At 38.9% G+C, this 22,563-nt stretch overlaps 1 protein-coding gene across 1 annotated transcript; it reads right to left on the bottom strand.

Annotated features, from left to right (window-relative positions):
• Window positions 1-15,843: 15,843 nt before the first annotated feature.
• Window positions 15,844-20,203, bottom strand: LOC139726695 (E3 ubiquitin-protein ligase TRIM71-like). Its single transcript, XM_071637684.1, has one exon. The coding sequence runs from the start codon at window positions 19,801-19,803 to the stop codon at window positions 17,470-17,472; it is 2,334 nt and encodes a 777-aa protein (XP_071493785.1). The 5' UTR covers window positions 19,804-20,203; the 3' UTR covers window positions 15,844-17,469.
• Between the last annotated feature and the right edge of the window lie 2,360 nt (window positions 20,204-22,563).

The following is a 22,563-nucleotide window of genomic DNA, read 5'->3' on the forward strand; positions in this document are numbered from 1 at the left end:
GAGCATCAAAAAATCAAATTTTTTGTTAACCCACATACAAACATGTTTTGGTACGTGATTCAGACAGATCTACCCCAAGCTTGCCATAGCAGAATATTATTAACTTGCACTGGGTTTAAACTGTACCAGGTCACCTGAGCAATCTGTCAACTGTGTTGCACATGTCATGATATCACATGACATATACCATCCTCATATACAGAAACCAACAGGACTGACATAAGTAAAGGATAATATCATCTCCTTGTCTAATTTGCATGTGCAATTATGACCAATCTTATTGTATCCTGACAGTATGTGTGTGCAAATTCTATTTTTCATTTTCAATTTTATGTTTGACTTTGATGAAACCTTTGTTAAGGCCAACTTAGGCGTTTATAATAATAGGAGTTATTTTAGCATTTTAGCTTAAAATGTGACAGTGAAAAGAACCTGACTACTTCATCATGATGAAGTAGTCAGCTCCTTGTTATAGGCCTAATGGGTTTTGTCTATGGTTTTGTTTTTGAGTTTGGAGTGAATATGAAGAGATAACAACAACCACATTGTTATAATTCTAAATTGTACAAATCAATGAGTGATAGATGGTAAAAATTAATATGGAACAGAAGAAACACTCAGTCTGGAACATGAATAATGAAAGTCAACCAAATATATCACAGTATAATGAGAGTCAACCAAACTTGTCACAGTATAATGATGTGATATAGGAAGGCACACAGATGCTTGCTTGATAAATCTAATGAAGCTAAACATCCACAGATTTTGGGGCTATAATCTAGATTTCTGCAATTCACAGTATCAGTTTACAGAGATATGGGCCAAACTATAAATGAACCTATGTAAGTGTTTTACAGAATACTTCATTTAAGTGATTATGAAAGAAAAAAACAACAACTATGATGAGAGTAACAAGGCAAGGGCCAAAATGTGTCTCGCCCATTCGCGTAGAAGAAATTATTGTATTTCTAAATTCATTGACCCCGCCTATGATCTTTGACCTTATGGTGACCTTCCACTTCCCAAGGGACATTTACCAGCCAAGTTTGGTCACAAACGGACATATGGATCAAAAGTTATGAGCCATAATTGAAACGCGCCGTAAAAACTTAACATTGGGCCCTAAAAGTTCGTTGACCCCTGTCTGTGACCTTTGACCTTGTGGTGACCTTCAAATCCCCAAGGGACATCTACCATCCAAGTTTGCAAACAAACGGACATATACATCAAAAGTTATGAGCCATAATCGAAATGTGCCGTAAAAACTTTACATTGGGCCCTATTTAAGTTCATTGACCCCTGCCTGTGACCTTTGACCTTGAGGTGACCTTCATGTTTGGTAAAATGTATAACTTCGTATAACCACTCTTCCCTCCAAGTTTGATTGAATGTAAAGTCCTCAGTAGAGAGTTATTCAAGTTTTTGTAGCGTTACGGACGGACGGACGACGGACGGACGGACGCTGCAAGCGATCCCTTGATTAGTCTCCCAACACCTCCGGTGGGCTCGACAATTAAACCAGGTCAAGGCTTGAAGTGTGCAGTTATTGTGATAACTGAAATGCAATACCTGAAATATTGCTTGTTTGATATCAGAAAAAGTTGACAGTGATATACATTATGGGTTTGAGCACTTTCATTGATAATATTAAAGAAGAATTCCAGGGCAGTTATTCTGATAAGAAAGAGTAAAATCTCTCAAGTAGGCCTACAACAGTGGAAATTTGATCACAATTGGATGAAAATTGGGAAGGTATGAAATTGTGAAGTTTCACTTACTTCTGCAGAACAGTTCTCGTGTGCAGTTGATGTGAATATGCAAATGAATGACCTGATGGTGTCATCACCTCACAATTTTCCATCAATTTTGTTTTAAAAAATGACAAAAATTCAAGTCTTCTGTTATCAAACTGATGTAAAACATAACATTGTTTTTGATTGAATAAGTTCAAAATGATGATCAGTCATATATTTTAAGAATTTAGACTAAGGCCCTAACTGTGTTTAATGATCAACTTGAAATATCAAAATCTTCAAACTCAGTGGCTGATCCAGAGGGGGGCACACTGTGCACATGCCCCCTCATTATTTTTTGTTAAAGTAAAAGAAATAAAAAGAAAAAAAGAGGGGAGGGGGTGTGTGCCCCCCTTTAATTTTGTAAAGGTGCCTCCCCTTTACGGAATTCCTGGATCGGCCCCTGAAACTATATGACAAGTTGTGAGGGGATGACATCACCTCTTCAGTATAATGCATATTGTTATTGACTGTCCAAGAAATGTTTTGGGGAATAATTAGAAAAACTTCAGAATTTCACAACTTCCTTATATTTTTTTACATACAATTTTGATCAAATTTCTATTCGGCTAAATAATTTTTCTTCTTTCAGACTAACTTTCCACTGCACTGGAATTTCCCCAACAGTTTCTCTGGCTAAAGAGTTAGTTAACAAAGGCCAGAATTATTAAAATTCTTGGACTGCCATGTTTTTCTCTGTTTAGCTCCCTTGGTTATAGTTCTTTAATCCCTTGAGGATGGGCTGATTTCACTATAACATGCATTTCTCATAGACATCTGCCCAAGTATACTTGGGACTATAGTCTGCAATGGGTTAAAAAGCATATTTAGATTAGGCACAGAAAAGTTTAATCATATTTAAAAATGCATATGATTCTTCTGTATTCAAAGTGTCTCATTCTAGTCAGGTGCAATGTGCAAATTCTAACTGACTGCTCCCACCTTATAAGTGTATTCACATTGATTGTGAAACACTGGTATTTCATAATGTGAACACAGGCAAATACAGAATGAAACACATCGCGAAATGCCATGGTATTAAGGATGGTAATTCAAACTTTGCAAGAAATATGCATGCGAGATTTGATCGAGAATCGTGTCACAAGATAACCAGCGATCCTTATACTGCAGTGTATTTCTCAAGTGACCTGACATACTTCCCGTCTTGCCACCACAGGAGATGTGAGCATGCACAGTGCTTACCAGAAATAACATGCTACATGTGTATTTTGAGAATGAGAATGGTAAATAGTGAATAACCACAGCATCCAGATCTATTACCTTGGTATTCCACCAGTGAGAATCGTACCAACAAATTACTGTGGTATCTAATACCACAGTAATTAAAATGTGAATACACCTACTGTTACATCCATACTGCTTATATATGACTTTCATGTTGATCCTAGCTATTAGAGAAAAAAACCACACCATGGTGCAACTTGTGAACTAATTCTGGGATTAGTGCTCTATATTATTAGCATGGTGTATGTACAGTGCATGTTGAGGTGTAGTTTAGTAGCTGACACTGATGTTTGATGTATTTACTGTTTGAATTTACATTCGTGTGTTGATTTGAGTCTGCTGAGGGGCCTCTTACAGTGGCGGATCCAGAGGGGGGCGCAACCGGCGCACCCCCCCCCCTTTAATTTTCGTTAAAACAAAGAAAATAAAAAGAAAATACTGCAATGAAACCCGGAAGTGGCACCAGAAATATTAGTCACGCCCCCCCCCCCCCCCCTTTACAGAATTCCTGGATCCACCCCTGCTCTTATACTCACCACGCTGGTTCATAGAGTACAAGGAATCGTTATGCAATCACTTCCAAGAGAAAGATGCCTCTTCTGAGAGATACTGGGGACTGACATCTGTAGTACTTCTGTTGTCATCGCCACATGACATGTTTTGATCTTTGCTGCCAAACCCTGCCGTGCAAACAGGAAGGTAGGAGGGATACAGCTACCTAGGTGCCTCTTTAATCCCTTTTTTCAGTCATGATTCATTTTCCACCACAGGCTAACACTCACTGATTGTTTTTATGTGAGGCAGAAAGCTTGACTCACAGGGTTGGAGCTTCATATGGAGATATGACACTTTGAAAGCACATATTTTCACTAGACACATACACTGTACCTAGGTATATGGCATATAGATAAAGCTTATCACAACCTTGAAGAGTATAAAAAAAAATCTAGCTTTCTTTTGTCAAATGTTCTTGGAAGCCTTCAAGTTATGTTGGAAATGGACGTGTTGAATTTATAACTTGAAATGTGTAAAAATTCATATCCAACTGCTGATGGGGTTACCTGGTAGAAATCACATAATTTCTGCAATGTCTCTTATCTTTTCAGTTTGAAAAAAAAAAAGTCTTCAAATGGTTGAAAATTCATATTACATTTAAAATAAATGTGCTGTCCTATTGTGTTAACTATCCACATGCTACTTATGATATACATTTAACACAGAATTAATACCAATCATATATCTCTTCTCAGTGGCTATTAAATGACACATTTAGACAGTAAATTGTATATTTTGATTTTGGTAGGCCTGTATGTTGGGACCCACACTAAAATTTGCATGTGAGGGTGTTTATGCCACATTGAGCCCAGAAATACCAACTACTGGTCCCTGCTTCCTGCAGCAAGTAATGAATGGATCACCGGGGTGGGGTGGGACAATGTACTCTTGGTTGTGCCATTTATTATTATTTCTGCATACAAGTATGTGTGCAAAATATCAGTAGGCCCTACATAGTCATTGTGTCAGGAGTGTACATACATACTCAATGTAATGAGCACTTTATGTGGCCATTGTCTTGTTATAAATCATGCAACTTACTTTATCACTTTCATCACTGTTTACTTTCAATCAGGTTCAAAGGGATTGTATAGTTTTGGTTGAGACCTAACTTCAGGTTTCTAACATTTTGTGTGTGTGTGTGTGTGTGTGTGTGTGTGTGTGTGTGTGTGTGTGTGTGTGTGAAATAATGAGAAATCTCTAATGACCTATGAAAGAGCATGTAATTCCAAGAGGGATTTATTGTTTAATTTGATAAAAAATTGGTTTTGAAATGGCTGAGATATCCAAAACAGAGTGATCCTAATAAAAAGTGGGACCCACCTTTTATTAGGATTGCTTTGTTTTACTTTGTTTTTGGATGTCTCAGCCATTCCAAACCCGATTTTCATCAAATAAACTTTGAATTCCTCTGAGAATAGTATGTTTTATACTATTTCATAAGTGGTACCTTGGTATCTCGCAAAAAGTTGAAAGCCCAATCCTCGTCTACACCACTTCCTTTACAATAGAAAAACATAATGTGTCTATCTAACAATGTATACAGCTGTGTGACAAATAATGTTTATGCTGCACCATACAATACCATAAGGTTGGCTCCAGTATAACACAATTTTAACCTCATTTGCTTCTCACTCATTAACCTGAACTACATTTACCTATGCCTGTATTGTGATGTCATGATCTCAATGGCAGTTATGAAGCCATCAACTAGTGTGTTTTCATGATGTTGATATATTTCTTCATGTGAAATAAAAAGATATATTTTTAGAATAAAAGCTAGTTTTTTCTTCAGAAATTTGACATACTGAGTGTGAAACTGTCCCATTTTCAGTGGAAATATGATTTCCCTTTAAAATGTTTGTCTTCCTTCATCGTGCATCATTCCTAATATTTTTTTATTCAATGCATATTTTTCATTATTATTAGTTTTAATCAATAAAAAAATGCTTGACAGTTCAATAAGTGAGCTGATGGATGGGCCTTGTACAGCAATATGTGTGTGTAGTGTGTTACATAAAAATGGCAATGTTTCAAATGTGCCACAGTGAACTTCAAGCCAAGTTGAGCTGCATGCAATGTTTGTATGTGCAGACACATGGGGTCAAAAGGTCAACACAGCAGACATTGTAACCTCAGCCTCATAAAGTACAAGTTTATCCCACCAACTCCTTTGGCTAAGTACAGTAGCTAGTGTATGTGATAGGCACCCAGGTTTTTCACACAGTACAAACACTTGACTTTGGCTGTGCAATTCACATTGTGTCTCTGCTGGGCCAAAGGTTTGACTATGTTGCAGAAAAGGCATTTACAGGACTGCGCCCCCATCGGATCGTAGTGTTCACTGGTGGCTCGGCTCAAGACGCGCACTTTTTTAAATTTCTCACTATAACCACGTGGTCGCTGCAGTGTACACATTTCACATTTTCTCATACAGGAAATCATGGCCCTTGTGATTCAACCATTTTAGCAATGGCATGATGCACACATTGAAGTTTGCAATATATACAGCTCCTAAATCCACCTTTCGATAACATACCATTTTTTTTTTCCAGTGCATGCACTACTACCTTGCAGTTACATACAAAAATCATCCTCTATCTTAATTCTTATAATTGTACTGACTTACAGTTTTGTATTTCTCAAAACCACAACTGTATTCTCAAAGAAACCTGCCTGCTCTGTTGTGCACACATATATAGGCCTATTTTGCAACATTCACCCTGTTTCTGGTACCTTAGGTAGATATGAGCAGTCTCAAGGTAAAGAAAAAGACTTTTCACTGTGCACACACATGAAGCATGAATACATCCTTACAATACCACATGACATTAACATTAATTTGCTAGCCCAACATGTATGATGTTTAATATACAAAATATATGTCACACCCTGAGCACATATAAATTCTAAAAATGCATTTATGTAGGCCTATACTACTCATAGATTATATACAATGTACACATGTAGGTATGGGGGAAATGCATAGGTTTGTTTTCTTCAGGCTAGAAAACCACACTTGGCATTGATTTCCTTTCTTTAAATCTCAAACTTAACTCGCTCATGTTGAAACATCGATCATCATTGAAAGAAGTATTTTAATTTTAGATCAAAAATAAGGAAAAGGCATTGCTCTTCAGGCCTTACCAATACCAGTAGCATGAAAATCTTGCAAGCACAAGATCCTACAATTAATGTAGGCCTATACCTCATCAGAGCACACACACACACACACACACACACTCATACACATACACACACACACACTCACATGCAAGTCTATCAATACAAATGCTACAAGTGTATAGGCCTATATATATTTCTTCTTGTATTTTTCAACACATATCATCTCTCTTAACATTATTATGTTCCCATAAACACAAGTACAAAAAGGGGGTGGGGTGGGTTTTATATACCCCAGAGGTCAGGGAGATAAGCATTACACTGGCCTTGAATTGCAAAGGGCATTAAGTAGAGGAAAAGGAAATTCTTTGGCTCAGAGCCCATTTTGCCTTCAGCAAATATTCATCATGCTTTAGAATTAGCAGCCCAACCAACTGGGGCTGTAGTCCTCAGAAGGTACAGGGAATCAAAGGGCAAGCAAGCTGTTATGTAATATGATGCAATTCCCTGATCAGAGTCATTCACTGTGGTAAAACAAAGAGGTTCCCCTGCGTGACATGACCAACACCGTGGAAATTCACGATGATACAGTGTTTGCAATACATGCTGGATATGGCCGAGAGGAACAAGTGATTGTTAAATGAAATCACATGAAATATGTACCAGTATAATATAAATGGAACGTACATTGAGTGTGCAACACTACGCTTTGGTACATGCAGCCAACCCAACACACTGCATGTAACCAGGGAGGTGCTCCCTGATGTAACACATTTGTGTAGCATGGCAGTGCATACACACTTGATCTCATCAGCAACCACACTGCCTGGAGTTCAGCCTGGACTTCCTATACTATGTCGATATGTGAGCACATGTAACGTCAGTGATAGTCGTGTGTACATAGTACATCAACACATCTCAGCATGCCGATGGATGTACACATAATGCACATTTTGTACATGTATTTATCAAATGCTTATGACTCCAAGAAACACTGCATGGTGCCCACATGTATGCATTTTTCTATCCCACTATAATTTCTATCTACCTGTATCTCTCAAGTCTTTTTGCTGGCAAAATACTCAGTGTACCGATACATATCTCATTTTGACAGGGTGGGGAAGTGTGAAGGTAAATGGAAGAAGAGAAAAGAAGGGAAATTTGCAGAGATAGGAGAAGACGACATGAAAATGTAGCTGAAAATAACCCCAAATGTGGTGGCCAATCACCAAGACTGTATACACCATGTTTGCAGTTTTATACGTTTGCAAATTTTGTGAATCGGGTGCTATTCACAACTATTAACAATACACAAAAATATTAACATTGACATGAATGCAACATACATGCCCACATGCATATGTACTGGTATGCAGTACACAGTACATGCAAACAGTATCTGGGAATGCCTACCCGTGTGAACTGATACACAATTAAACCACTCATGAAATTGTCGGGAAGTCCAAATTTGCACAAATTAGACATGCTAAATATATAGCATACTGTACTTTAGAATCCAATTGATTTTAATACACAACAGACAACACAGCCCAGCCTCACTGTCAGATGCTTCAAAAATTAACCAATTTACACAGAAAACATCAGCACATTCTTGAAATAACCAGTCTTCTCAGAGCTAACTCATGAAAACAGATCTACTTGTAGCTCACATCAACAAATGCTTCCTGATTGTACACAATAGAGGAATCTCACCAATATCAACATCAATTTACGTTTCTCTAGAGGAATTAAACTTTGCCAGCTATGTCAACGTGTCATAACAAATACGGAATGTGCCAAGAGTGGGAATCAATCTTGTCGCCAATGACGTTGTGCAACGTACCAGCTATGTGCGACAACTGAAGACAAAAAATGTGTTTCTGTTTTGCCTTTCTGTTTTGACTTTTGCTGTTTGCCACATACAATTTGACACTCTCAGGATTGTAAGATAGTTACCTGAAGGACAGAAAGAATAAAACTTTACAACAAATGTTGGTGCCATTCTCAACATTTATTTTCATTCAATGAAACTGTGCAACAACAAATGCAATGAAATGAAATATAATCAATTTATGATGGTGAATGAACTACCGGTAATCATTTTTCCTACTGGTATAGCTACTTACAGTCACAAGTTTTAAAATACATCCTAGTTCTGAATTAATGCATAGACCTAACATTTTCTGGACCACAGTAACATGAACGCCATTGCCACTGCATTTTCCAAGTCTCTGTATCTAATGAGTGTCAATACTATGACTTGAAATTGCTGGAACATCTGTCATACTATGATTAAAGGGCAAAACTGAGTAACTTCAGTGTTCCCCTAGAATATCAAATATCAAATGCTATCTGGATTCTACAACCACCAGGTTGCAGTCGGAATACAGAGAACATGATTTTTAAATGCCATGAATGATGTTTCTACACGTACAAAGAAAAATTCCTCACGGTCAATGCTAAATCATATTAATTACTTTCACGGTTAAGTCAATACTCTAGAAATCACTCATTACCGCTAATCTTCCACACCATGCTCAGAATGCATTATTGCAAATTCCTAAGAACATAATTGTAGCTGTGCATACATTTATCACAATAGAAGAAAAGGTCATGATGCTGCTGCTACATTCACACACAAGAGGCTGTTTCAAGTGCAAGGGTAACTCGGCGGTTTGACCACAGGATTGATCCGATTTCTTACTTGATTTCAGAGCAGGAAGAGCAAATACAAAATACTGTTGGTGGACTGAGATGCTGACATTATCTCTATGACTTCGGGGGGGGGGGGGGGGGGGGGGGGGGGGGGAGATGCATTCTTGCATGGCAACAGCACTGAAATGGTCACTCATTGCACTCTAGCCAGGGAGGTGGAAGAACCTGTTCCAACCTACCGGTATACATTTCAGTTGGCACACCTAGAGCGTACCAGCTTCCTTCCCGAGATGATCTCTCACTCATCTCTACCTGTATGTGAAACTCACAGATCATCACAGAATCTGAAATGCGTCTTTACCAGGGGCCGCGGAACCATAGGGCATGGGCAGTGTCACACACTTTTGGGGTCTCAAAAAACAACAACAAAAACAACAAAAAAACCACACATATGGGGGGGGGGGGACGAGGGACAGAAGAACAGGGGAAAAATCGCAACACCCTATACTTTCCGAAGGTATATGTCCATGATAGTCGGTTTTTTTTTTTGGGGGGGGGGGGGGGGATGGGGTCCATTTACCCATGACACACACACCCAGTCCACAGCCCCCTACCCCCAAAAAAGTTCCGCGGCTCCTGTTTACCCATGCCCTTCTCAAACAACTGCCTTAACATTGTTCCATTACGAATTGTAAGTTTCCTGAACCACTTTGGCTACCAGTACGTTACTGGCTTGATGACTTGAATACTGCACAACGTCAAGTGTTCTGAAAACACGATGGAGTTAAAATGAGTAATACCTGTACCAGCTGCTATGAGATGTCACTTACCAGTTGCTGTGTAAACAGCAGAGGTAGCCCCTTAAGTTCATGTTCACATGCTACATTCTTTATTTAATACAAATATTGATTCTTTATCTGTTTGCTGTTCTCTTTGTATTATACCCGTATGTCAGATTCATGTGAAAGAAATTATATATTTTAAAGGGCAAATAAGAATATATGCTCTAACTGTATTAGTGCAATGATCCTTCAGTATTACAAATAGAATGGAAAGAAGGTGATGTTTCATCATTTCTGGAGAACCCAGAATCTTCTAAGAAACCATGTGAACCCATGCCAATAAAACACAAAGAAAAGAGATATAATCAACAACACCATCAACCCCTCACTGATGTTAAAGTATACCAATACACATTGCTGCAGCCCCATAGGAAGTGGTGAATCAGTTTGGTTTTGATTTTGTACAGAACAGCCGCATACTATGCACTTTGAAACAGCTTCTCTCTGATAAAAAACAGACAAACTTAAAGCATACATGCACCATGGTAGATACAATGTAAGTCTCTGCGAATGAGGTCACAACTTACAAACTTACATTCATTATTTGGGCCTGAAGAAATTCTAGCACCCTGCAGCATTAGTCTTACAAATCACAAATTCAATCAAAAGAAATAAATCTACTCATTATCAAAGGACTATATACTGAGTTTGGAATCTGTCATCCATTTTGGATCTGTATCAGGACTATTTCAAAGCCAGAAAATCATTGTGCCATACACAGAATCAGGTGCTGTTTAGATATTTCAGAACAAGCAATAAGACTGCTCCAAAGAAAGTTACTGTATTCATTCAACATACATGTAGCAAACTAGGAAATAAATCAAACAAAACATAAGCATGTTCACAACAGGAATGGCACCCTGTATTAATCACTCTTGCAGCATTTCATATAAAAAACACAACAACATCACAACACTTTTTCCTCTTACTGAGCAAACCTGAAGCATATAACATGGCAGGAACAAGAGTGAGGGGTATACTTTGAAGCAAGCGCTGTTTTACATTGCAAGCACAGAAGGCGACACTATGGCGTAGGCAGCTGGGTTTTTTTCACCCATCTTGCTTAGAGCAATGACAGCAGATACATGCATGAAACGTTGAAAACTGAGCACATCAGTCTTAGACTGTTTGCGGTATTACTAGCACACAACAGCACATAAGCTTTGCTTCAACTGTATTTCTTTGTGGTATGACTACCTTAGAGTTTTAGCCTGAGATAATAGTTTCCTGTCTCTTTTACCAGTGTGTGTCTGAGGTAAAGTCTCTTCTCCCAGTCAATCTACACAACTTTGCACCTCAGATCACGATACACATATAACATGGATATACACATCATTTTTAAAAGTCATTTCTTAGAAATTCAAATACTCTCATTACATTACCACACTGAACATGAATATATTGACATTCTTTTTAAAAAGCTGTCATTTTTTTCAGAGGTAGCACAACAATTGCAAATTCAGACAATCTCTAATTAACAATTTCATATACAAGATAAACATTTAGGTGTATGAGGTGAGCAACTAGACGTCTAGATGTTAAAGAGATCTAAAATGATAGGGACAGACCCACAAATCCCTTCTCCTGCAGCACGTCTTTCACAAATATACCAATATGATTTGATTGACCTGACCAGACATTAAACATTATACATGAACTGGGTGCACTCTACAAATACTGAATAATGCATACAATAATAATGACAAAGGCATACAAAAGAAAAGGAAATTGTGCAGGAGGTGCTGTGTACATTGTGTGAAATGAAACGAACCAAAATTGGTCAGAACACAAAAAAGACTCCTTGAACCGTAAACAAACATTTGAATTATGAAGGCAATTCATTAAACACACATCTAATCAAACTGTACTATACTTTCATAAAATATTGATGACATTTTGATACCCCAAATGCATTGAGTCAGTTAAATAACTAAATGACACAACATACGTGTATACAGGCAGTATACACAGCATGAGTCAATGAGTGTATGTAAATGTTTACTGAGTTTATAGTCTTATGTCGCCTGAATCTTATTCATGCTGGGTGTCAGTTATTTGGCATCTTTATTGGCATATGACTTCAAAAAAGTAAGGAAAAAAAGTCTCCTTGATGCTGATGGTACAATTTGTATTGTGTTCAATCAAACCTGAGCAAATTTTTACAGAAATTCTTATTTCTATTAATTTACTGTAATGTGTACGTTAGGATGGACATACAGTGTATCTGCACTGTAATTAAACATTTTGTGATTGAAACTACCCATTTTCTCTTTATGCAATCACAAAAATTCTAATAATCTTGGTTTATAGAAAGTTAAAAAGCAGTTTGTGCCTTATTGTGAAAGCATGAGATAAAGACTATTTGATGTTGATGATGAATGAGAAGGAGGATGCCATCCTTTTAATGTGTTTTTGTGCTTATATGGCAACTGAAATTGCAGTCCGTGTGTCATACATCCTATGAATCGAGGACTTGTTCCTAAAATTGTATGCAATCAAGCTACCAATGAGAGTTTGTTCTATTTCAGAGATGATATCACTCAAATCACGAATAGATCTGTTAATTCATCGCATAGATAATACAACTAGCTTGGTGGAAAACAGGATGGGGAAAAAAAAACAGGATTTGAGGTGTACTGGTAATACTGAGTCTTGAGGTAGAAATGCCTGCTATCAGCATAGTCAGCATTGCAGCACAAGGCCAGCTGACCTTTTCATGCTGAGGAAATCAAGGAATCCTCATTACTTCTACTTCTCACATCGGTAGTTTCGAACTTAATTAAGAGTTAACATAAGTTATTCAGCTGTTTTCAGATGTGATCTGGTACACTGAAGGGAGTGACTTAAGGAGTAATGATTTAAAACAAAACTTCACCTCCAACTACATAACATGCCCTGAATATGACTGTTGGTGGCTTTGGAACACATAACATCCCGCAACTGATCCCAGTCTCATGAAACGCAAAAACTTGAGACAGACTCCCCATCTCCACCCCTCTTTATGAATTAATTGTGGCAAGGTAGTCAGAGATAGGCAATGGCCTCTACATTCTTAGCTATTGATAATTAGGAAACCAGTATGCCTTGGTGATTACTGTAGATGCAAAAAAAAATTTAAAAAAAAAAATTACAAGAAAAATTGCGAATTGTGAGTTGTTAAATCAGTTTTGCAGGTGGTTATATTTGTGATCAGGAATGCGGATACCATACAGCTCCCATTACTAAACATGCATGTAGGCTTGCATACATGTACACACAGCAGGATGGGCAACTGTGTGCAGCTGCTGCCTGCCAGGCCATGTTGAATGTACACATACATTGCAGTTCTCTTATAGAGTTGTACTTCATACACTGTACCCGATATTTTACCTGATATCTTAGGAGGTTATTCAATTCTTCATTATCATTATTCTTTATTATTATTATTATTATTATTATCATTATTGTATTATATTATTACTATTATTATTATTATATTATACATTATGATTATGATTATGATTACGATTATATTTATTGTTATTATTATTATTATTATTATTATTATTATTATTATTATTATATTATTATCATTTTGATTGTGGGAGGATGTACAAAATCTTTTCTTTTAAATTCTGTGAAATTTCAGCATCTGCAGTATTTCACATTTCACACGTACAATGTATAGGAGGCCCTTCAGAGAGCACACTTTGGAACATAATGGAACTACGGTGCATTGTGGTAAATGATAGACGTGATAAAAGTTAAATCTATTTTGAATCAAATTCAAAAGTTTAGGACTAACTATACCCTAGGCTTGTTATTATAGTGACATCAGCCAATTTCCCCATGATCCAAGATTAGTCATGCCTCATTCCATACTTACGATCATAAGCCTCCTGTTATCATATTCTGCTGTGCTTCAAAACCAATGAATCTTCACTGTAGCAGTGTGGCAGTTACATACGTGTAAACACACTTAAAAAACAAAAGGACAACAACAACAAAAATGGGAGTTATGTGATTTTCAGGGAAGTGGCTTTAAAGACCTGGTAACATGGGGATACCACGGAGAAAAGTCTGGCCCAGCTTGGGTGTATTCGAGAATATCTGTAACAAATTGGGTACTACAAAAGTGTACTTTCTCTGTGTAATCACTGATCTCTGTGTAAGTAGGCCTACACTGTACACAAATGGCCAAAGAATAATGAGTGTCGAGAGTCAACCATTACTAATGAGCATTTAAAGGGATCGTATAGTTTTGGCTTTAAAAAATGTCTTTTAATATCCTTTAAGCTCCGATACACATACTGTTTTTGCAGACCGGTACTATCTGTGGTTTTTTTAATGTACTTGGGTGGGTGGCGAATTAATTGAGCTGCTACTCTTGAATCCCCTCGCTAACTGGGTCTAAGGCGTATACGATGTGCAGAAAATCTTGAGGGCTCAAACAATGACATTTTACAACTTACATGCCTAACAAAATAACTCTATATGGAAAGCCTGACTGGACCAACATGCTTCGACGTGGTACATGTACTGTCAAAAGTGGGGTATTTCATAATCATCATGCAAACACACAGTATCACTGCAAAAACACAATTTGAATAATATGGTAAACAATTATGCACATCGACTGAGCTTACTAAATACTGGAGGGATCGCTAAAACAAAATGTCAAAGCTGTGAATGAGTGGGCAATAATGTTGATGAAATTAAGAAAGGTAACTGCAACAAACAAACAAATAAATAAACAAATGTGACCTTACATCTTACAGTGGACAGTTAAGGTATTTTGACTCAGGCTGCAGTATATTTCCCTTGGCAGCTAATACTACATCATCTTTGGCAAAGTCAGCATAATGTTAGAAAATGTGGCATATTTCAACTAAAAGAAACATTTAGTGTTACATTTTAGGCTCCCTCTGCAATAATAGCTTAGATTTCATTGGGAGCATTATCAGTTAAAAAGGCATCCCTGAGCATAAAGAACTGATAAACCTGAAGAATGAAATAAAAGTGCCTCCAACTTTTACAAATGTGGTTGGTACATGTACAACACTGTATCAAACAATGTGCAATTGGTAGCCACATTTTTATATATATAATGCATGCACACAATAATCAAATCATATACAATGTAACTGCTGCAAGACTTGGTATGAAAAACATTTCACATGTAATACAGCTTTATATTGTCAGCAGTAACGCCACTTGGATTAGCTGAAAATGAAGCTAGCTGTACAATATTCAGGATTCTGTTGCATTGCTCAATACAAAAAATTTAAATTGTCTATGACAATCAGAGGTTTATATGGTAATACTAAGTAACAACTGGGGAGTAACACCCAAAATGACAGCAAAACTTTACTATTGTAGTTAATATTTTCACATTTATATGCCCAACTAAAATGAACCCACACAAATCCCTGCACAACAATTTACTCTTTTTTTTTGCTAAGTCACAATACATATAAATGAATATTATATCTAAATAATATAAATTTGCATTTTTAATCAAGCGATGGCAACAAAATGCTTTGCACTTGAAGCCTGTTCATCATATAATATCAGTAAATGCAGCTGCAAGTTTGTACAGTTTTTTCCTTCAATTCAAGGATAAACAATTTACCTCGTAATCTACAACACATGCATGTTTTATAAGCAATTTACAATCACTTCATCATTCTTGAACCTGAGACGTGGACAAAGAAATCTTGAACCACATGTAATCTTCTTCTTGAGGTAGAGCACACCAAATCACATTGAGGTAGATACCAAGCGCAGCCATGTTTGTTATTGGGAGTGGTCAACCACATCAAGAAATCTCATCTCCTTCCTTTCAACCCTTACCCTTTCAGTCAAAATAAAAACTAAATTAAAAAAAGGGGGAAACAATAAATAAATCAACTCTTGTCATGGGCATGCCCTTTGATGACTGTACAATGTATGTAGTCATTTTCAACACGTACAATGTACTGTATGCTCAGAAAGCAGGATTGTTTAAGATTTGGTAACAAAATGAAATGAAGCCTGAAACTGGCTAATTAGTGATGGTGGTGTGAATGCACTATCTGATGTATTCAGTGCAAGCAGTTTGTCAAGGCAAAGCATGTCATCTTAAGAAAATAGTTAGTCTGGGTCGAGTATTGCCTTCAGGGCAAACTAAGGTATACAAAAGCACAACATTTTTTCAATGTATTATGCAATCATTTTGACAAAAAAAAAATGCACAAGTCGCACTGAACAACCATTAAAAAAAAACCAACAAAAAACCCCTACTAATTTCAATGAACAGTGTATATGAAACTCATTTCATGCTATTAAATCCATATGTTACACTGTAGTTGGGTACTCGTTTTCGTTTTACACATCAAATTGATAAACATCTGCTCGGTTTGTATCGTATAATGCACAGCACAAAGAGAGTAGGCTTATAGAGCAGGAACACTATGCCAGACACAGCAGATTATGTCTGTACTTGTCATTTTCTGGACTGATGCTCTGGTATCTCAACACAACACTGATGCCAGCTAAAATGACGAGTTCTTATGCCTGGTATTCAAGCAAAAGCCTACTGCACCAGTTGGCCAATATGTGAAACAGCATATAAAGTTACACTCAGCTGAGCATGAAGCACAATGTGTCTCTCTTGTTCATTATGTTATGGCCTGACACTGAATTTGAAAAGATAAAAAGAAGCCGTTTCCAGTCATTTAATTGTAACAAGGAAACTCTTTGCCCATACTTCGAATGCGCAGCAAGCCTTTGTATTTTTGTCTACCATAAATCACAATAAGCACATAATATTAAAGCAATCCTCATAACCCAAGACTTGTACTTGAAACGGAACAAGATGGCCTTAGTGCAGGTCATGGTATACACAAACATACAGTTTGTACACAGAATGAGGAGTTTGTTCAAGATGAAACTCTATTTCATTTTCCTAAAATTGCCAGAATAAAACTGCAACGCCATTACAATTCAATTGATGAAGGGCAGATATGTAGCAGAAAAATAACATCTCATCATTGTTTGAGTACCCGCATATCATTGTTGATCAGATCATAATTGCTAACCTGCCTGGAAGTTTGAGTCAGAGAATGTTAAACACTTTGCTTTGAGCACTTTAATTTACACACAAACACAACATTTTAGAGTGTTACAGGCATATGATGCAAACGAAAGTGGGGATATCACAAGCCCGGAATTATCCTCCAATAAAATACTTCAGACCTCGTAACACAAAAGGCCTACTTCAAGTACCCGTATTTACTTCAGAATGCTTGCACACGATTGTTTCCGAAATCTACAACCAGTATGACACCATCAGGAGATACACAAATACCAGATGGGCGATCAAGCTGCCCAGAGCCTGTACCTGGCATGCCAAACTTACACAAAAAGCTGCCATTTGGCTGAAATACTTGAATGCGATGGTTACGCGAGTCGGCAACGATGATATAGCCCTCCTGATCCACAGCCACTCCCTGAGGTCTCAGAAACTGGCCATTGTTGGTTCCCTCAGAGCCAAGGTACTGTGCAGACTGGAAGTCAGAATGAATCACTACCAAACGGTGGTTGTTGAAGTCGGTAGTAACTATGTGGCCATCATTATTGTATGCTACCCCTCTGGGCGAATCAAAGTGCTTCCACAGTGCTCCCTCAAAGCCAAACTTATTGATGAAAGTACCATCTGGGTTGAACTGCTGAATCCTGTGGTTCCGGGTGTCTGAAACCAGGATTTTCCCCTCGCTGTTCACTGCAACATCCCAGGGATAGTTGAACTGGCCATTCTTACTCCCCTTCTCACCAAACTTGAAAAGGAACTGGCCCTGCACAGTGAAGACTTGACAGCGGTGATTATCCTTGTCTGCCACGATGATGTTGCCTTCACCACTAACTGCAACTCCTGCTGGGCGATCAAATTGTCCATTACGCGTTCCTGGTGAGCCAAACTTATGACTGAAGGAGCCATCTGAGTTGAATATCTGGATGCGATTGTTGCTGCGGTCTGCCACGATGATACGGCCATCAGCATCAACAGCAATCCCCCAAGGTCGGCAAAGCTGTCCATCTCCTTCTCCTTCACCTCCAAAAGTCATGAGGGCTGGACCAATGGTGGTGAAGTTGCGTGCATTTCGTGCTGTGATAACAAATGGACTGTCCATGATATTCTTCCCCTTGATGGTAACTGACAGGTAATGCTGTCCTTCGAGTGTAGGTCGATAGCTGCCCAGGTATGTGCCATTTTGTTGATCGATGACTTCTGCTGGGTATAAGACCCCGTCTGGCCCACGTACTGTCACCTCCAAGACCTCTCCGCCTACACATCTCGGTTCATTGTTGTGATCTTTAGAGTGAACCATAAAAGAAGCAATCTTTCCAACCAAGGCACGCTTCAATCCATCACCAGTGGCAAAGCAATTTGGGGGGTAAGCACTACTGCTGATGTATCCCATTGATAGTATGGCAGTGTGCAGGACACTATCAGGTGGAGTAAAGAAGATCCCATCATCTTCCTGAGGCTGGAGATAGCCCCTCAGACTCTTCAGTGTACGCATCTCAGATGTGATCTTTTCTTTTGTTTTCAGGACATCCACATCTGTGCCCGAGTCAAGAGCTTTCTCAACAGTTCCCATACACTCTGTCAAGCTCTCCATTGCCTGTTGGATATCATCAGCTTGCGAATGAAGAGATTTGCTTTTTACTTGCCGAATGACTTCAACCTTGCGCAGCAATTCCCTCTCTCTCTCATCCAGTGCCATTTTGTGCCGACGGATATTTGAGCGCACCTCAGACGCCACAGCCTGGCACCTGATCTCAACTCTTTCTGCCATTGCTTGTGTGTGGGCTAAGCTTTCCTGCAGTGCTCTGGAGCTGGCTTTGGCATCATTCAGCATGCGCATGGTCATGGCTTTGCTATCTTGAACAGCATCTTGGAGGTAGACTACGCTGTGGCCACTATGCTCTACCATGGTGCACTCTCGACAGATGGCCTTGTAACAGGTGTCGCAATACAGACGGAGCATCTCCTTGTGGATATCACAGTAGCTTGGTGGTCTGTCTGAGACAGGTTGCATCTTCGGAGGTTGGTACCCAAGGCCATACTGATGGTAGGGATAGAGCATTGGGACCTTGGCATGAGGTCTGCTGCCATTTACCCCTTCCAAGTACACAATGGTGTGATCTTTCGTGAGGCGCACACGCTGGTGAGCTAGGACACAACTTTCACACAGAGCCTCACTGCAGTCCTTGCACACCCTCGTAGCAATCTGACCTTCTTCGCAGGAGCTGCACTGTCGCCTGTGGTTTTCTGCACTGCCAAACATTCTGCCATCCAATTCATCATCATGACTGCTAACAACATCAAGGATATTGTTGATGAGGATACTAGAGGTGAGACCATCCAGTCCCATATCACCGAGTGATGTTTCATGCATGCAAACCGGGCATTTGACACGATCTGGCTCAGCAACACGTTTTTCCAAACAAGGCCGACAGAAACTGTGCAAACATTGCAATATTTTGGGGTCTGTTATGCGCTCGGAGCACAACGGACACCACTGCTGAGAATCATGGAACTCGTCGACCTCATTTGGAGTGGCCATGAGCTTGCTGAACAAGCTATTATGAGATGATAAGTAGGGTATCTGTTACACAAAGTTTCGGGTAAAACAGATCTAATCAACAACGTACCGTCAAGTTCATACTCTCGCTCACAACCAGCGATGGGCTTGGGCTGCCTGCCAATGGTCTCACTGCCCGATCGTTTGCGATCAATTTGCTCTGTCTCGTACATTCGGCTTTGCTTTTCCTCTTGACGACGTCGTTCAATTACAGTGCCCCAAAGGATATTGTTTTGTTTGTGGCCAGTAGAGCCACTAAGTCCAGGATCAAGACCATCTTCTCGGTCAATGTTTAATCCTTCATGAAAGAGACATAGTTCGACGGAAGGCATTCAAAATAAGCTCGAAAACAACGTTCCTCGCCACTGCTGGTACAGCGTACTTCTTTTTACGAGGTTCTTTGCTAGTCTTTCAATACACACGGTGGGTACGCTGCGCTAGCATAGCATCAAAGGTCTAGCATACTCACTACTGTGTGTATGTGATAACACGCTACTACTACAGCTATGTACAGTACGCACGTACACACACACACACACACACAACACACACACACCCCTACACACACGTACACGAGATCAATGAGTGGGTAAAGTAGGATGAGGTCGGTCGGTCGGATTCACATAGGAGCTTACGAGTGTGCCCTAACAGCCCCAACTGTGTAAGGCCAAGAGGATGTGCGTGTGTTTGTGTGTATGTGTGTAACAGCTACGCAGCAGCTCATCCCGTGCCATATGAATACAAACACTGCATGCGTAAAACACATACTACAGTACGATAAACTGAAAGCCCGCGGAGTGTGTGACTTTACCCGTTTTGTTGATGATTAATCTGACCTCGTTCCTACAACTCTGATCCGACCTGAATAAATTTCATTGACCAAATGCCATGGTCATTGATGGTAATGTTATGCATTCAGCTTTGCAAATTATGTTTCCATGAACAACAACGAAAAGAAGAAGTGAAAATTGGAGGCATCACCGCTGCTAGTATATTTGATAATCACTTTTGTTTTACTGCTACTGGCCACATAGGTATCGGTATCAAAAGCCCACAGTGGTGAATGGAAACAAACAAATAAACAAGCAAGCAAACAAACAAACAAACAAACAATCGATCAATCACTCAAACATTGCTATATAACCCGATATAATAGTACTTTGTGTTACATTTACTGTAATACCCCATGAACACAAATTTTGTTTATGATCGCTGACTAGCACTGTATGATTGTGACAGTGGCCAGCGCACCTATTATGACGCAACTTCTTTCTCTCCCCCCCCTCCCCCTCCCCCATGTCTGTCATCATTAGTTGGCTTTCAATGATTTCATTCTGTGCGAAGTGGACCCTACACAAACCTTGGTTTTGTAAAAATGAATTTTTACAATAAAAAACAAAGTAACCCTGAAAAAAAACCAGAAAAAAGCAAACATATAACTTTATGTTTGTTTTTTTTCAGACTTATAATATGTTTCATTGTTTGGTTTTAGTGTTCGATTATACAGTTTCATGTAACAGGGCCCAACCGTTTTTCTCAATTTTAATTGTCTTAATTCTCGAGTATAAAGAAACAAACAAACACAAAACAAATATACAGAGTGATGAGTAGTCCTATTGGGGTATACAGAATTCTTTAGAATAAGGAATTAAAATCTGCGACTGCATTGAAGTTTTTTGCCCCTAAAGTGGTGGAAACAAAGAAAAAATGTGATTTCCTCTCAAAACTGCACGATCTTTTTTTTTTCTCAACATAATTATGTACACATACCGGCGTAGCATAATAGTTTTGACATTGTAATGTATAATACTCTAGTAGTCCAACATGCTAGGTCCTGACTTGAAAAGGGCCTATATCCATTCATCAATACATTTTCTGTTCGCTTATTTTACTAGATTTCGACGAAGTGACCTGTCTGTTTTGCACGTTCAGAATCTTCAATTCTGTAAAATTACTACTATCAAACAGTCAGGAATTGGGGGTTCAGGTTCATTATAGGCCTACACACTATAGGGTCTATAGGCCTACGCATGTCCGAGTTGTAATGCTCGTGTCAAAGTAATTTGTTTTATTCATCAGTTCTGGAAATATAAAGTAGGGCCTGTGATGGCACTCTAGCAGTCAGTCCGGCAGAACTAAATCTTCTTCTGTCTTGCAGAGAAACCAAGTTCAAAGACCTCTATTTAGTGCAACCAATAAGGTTAGTAATCTTTTTTCTCTTTTTTTTTTAATTCCTTAACTCCTTCCCTTGATGTCTTGTTATGCATCACTGCTTCCTATCTCTCTGCCATTGTGTTTATTTTTCCGATCCTTTCCTCTCCTGCTCCTCCCATTCATCTTTCCTGGAAAAGTCTTTTTAACTGCCCACGCTGCCTCTGTTCTCCCGAGGCGTGGGCGATTCAAAGATTGCATAACAGTCGACTTTGACCTATAATCAGGATCAATAACACCCCACCCTGCTTTGGTCAAACTTGGTATAGTCTGATGTTTTCCAGACCCAAGTGCCAACTGTTGAGTCCTTTCCACAAAATGCGCCTTCCCATGCAGTGAAGAAGTCGCTGCCTAGACAAACCTGCAAGACTACCATCCAGCGCAACCTGTTACTTCTTTCGTCGTTAGAGGGCGTTGATATTCTGGGACGCAAAGGCATACTCTAGTCGTACTAAACGTGGTATTGTCAGGGAGGTGAGACGAACTTCCCGGGTATTGTCTAAGTAAAATAACAACAATATTCGAATTAAT

Source organism: Diadema antillarum, unplaced genomic scaffold, assembly GCF_040938485.1.
Source record: "Diadema antillarum isolate AM-2024a unplaced genomic scaffold, OU_Dant_1.0 scf00000017, whole genome shotgun sequence".
NCBI lineage: Eukaryota > Metazoa > Echinodermata > Echinoidea > Diadematoida > Diadematidae > Diadema > Diadema antillarum.

Bases quoted from the DNA above. Each gene is read 5' to 3' on its own strand.
- LOC139726695 (XM_071637684.1), bottom strand. From the start codon at position 19,803: ATGGCCACTCCAAATGAGGTCGACGAGTTCCATGATTCTCAGCAGTGG.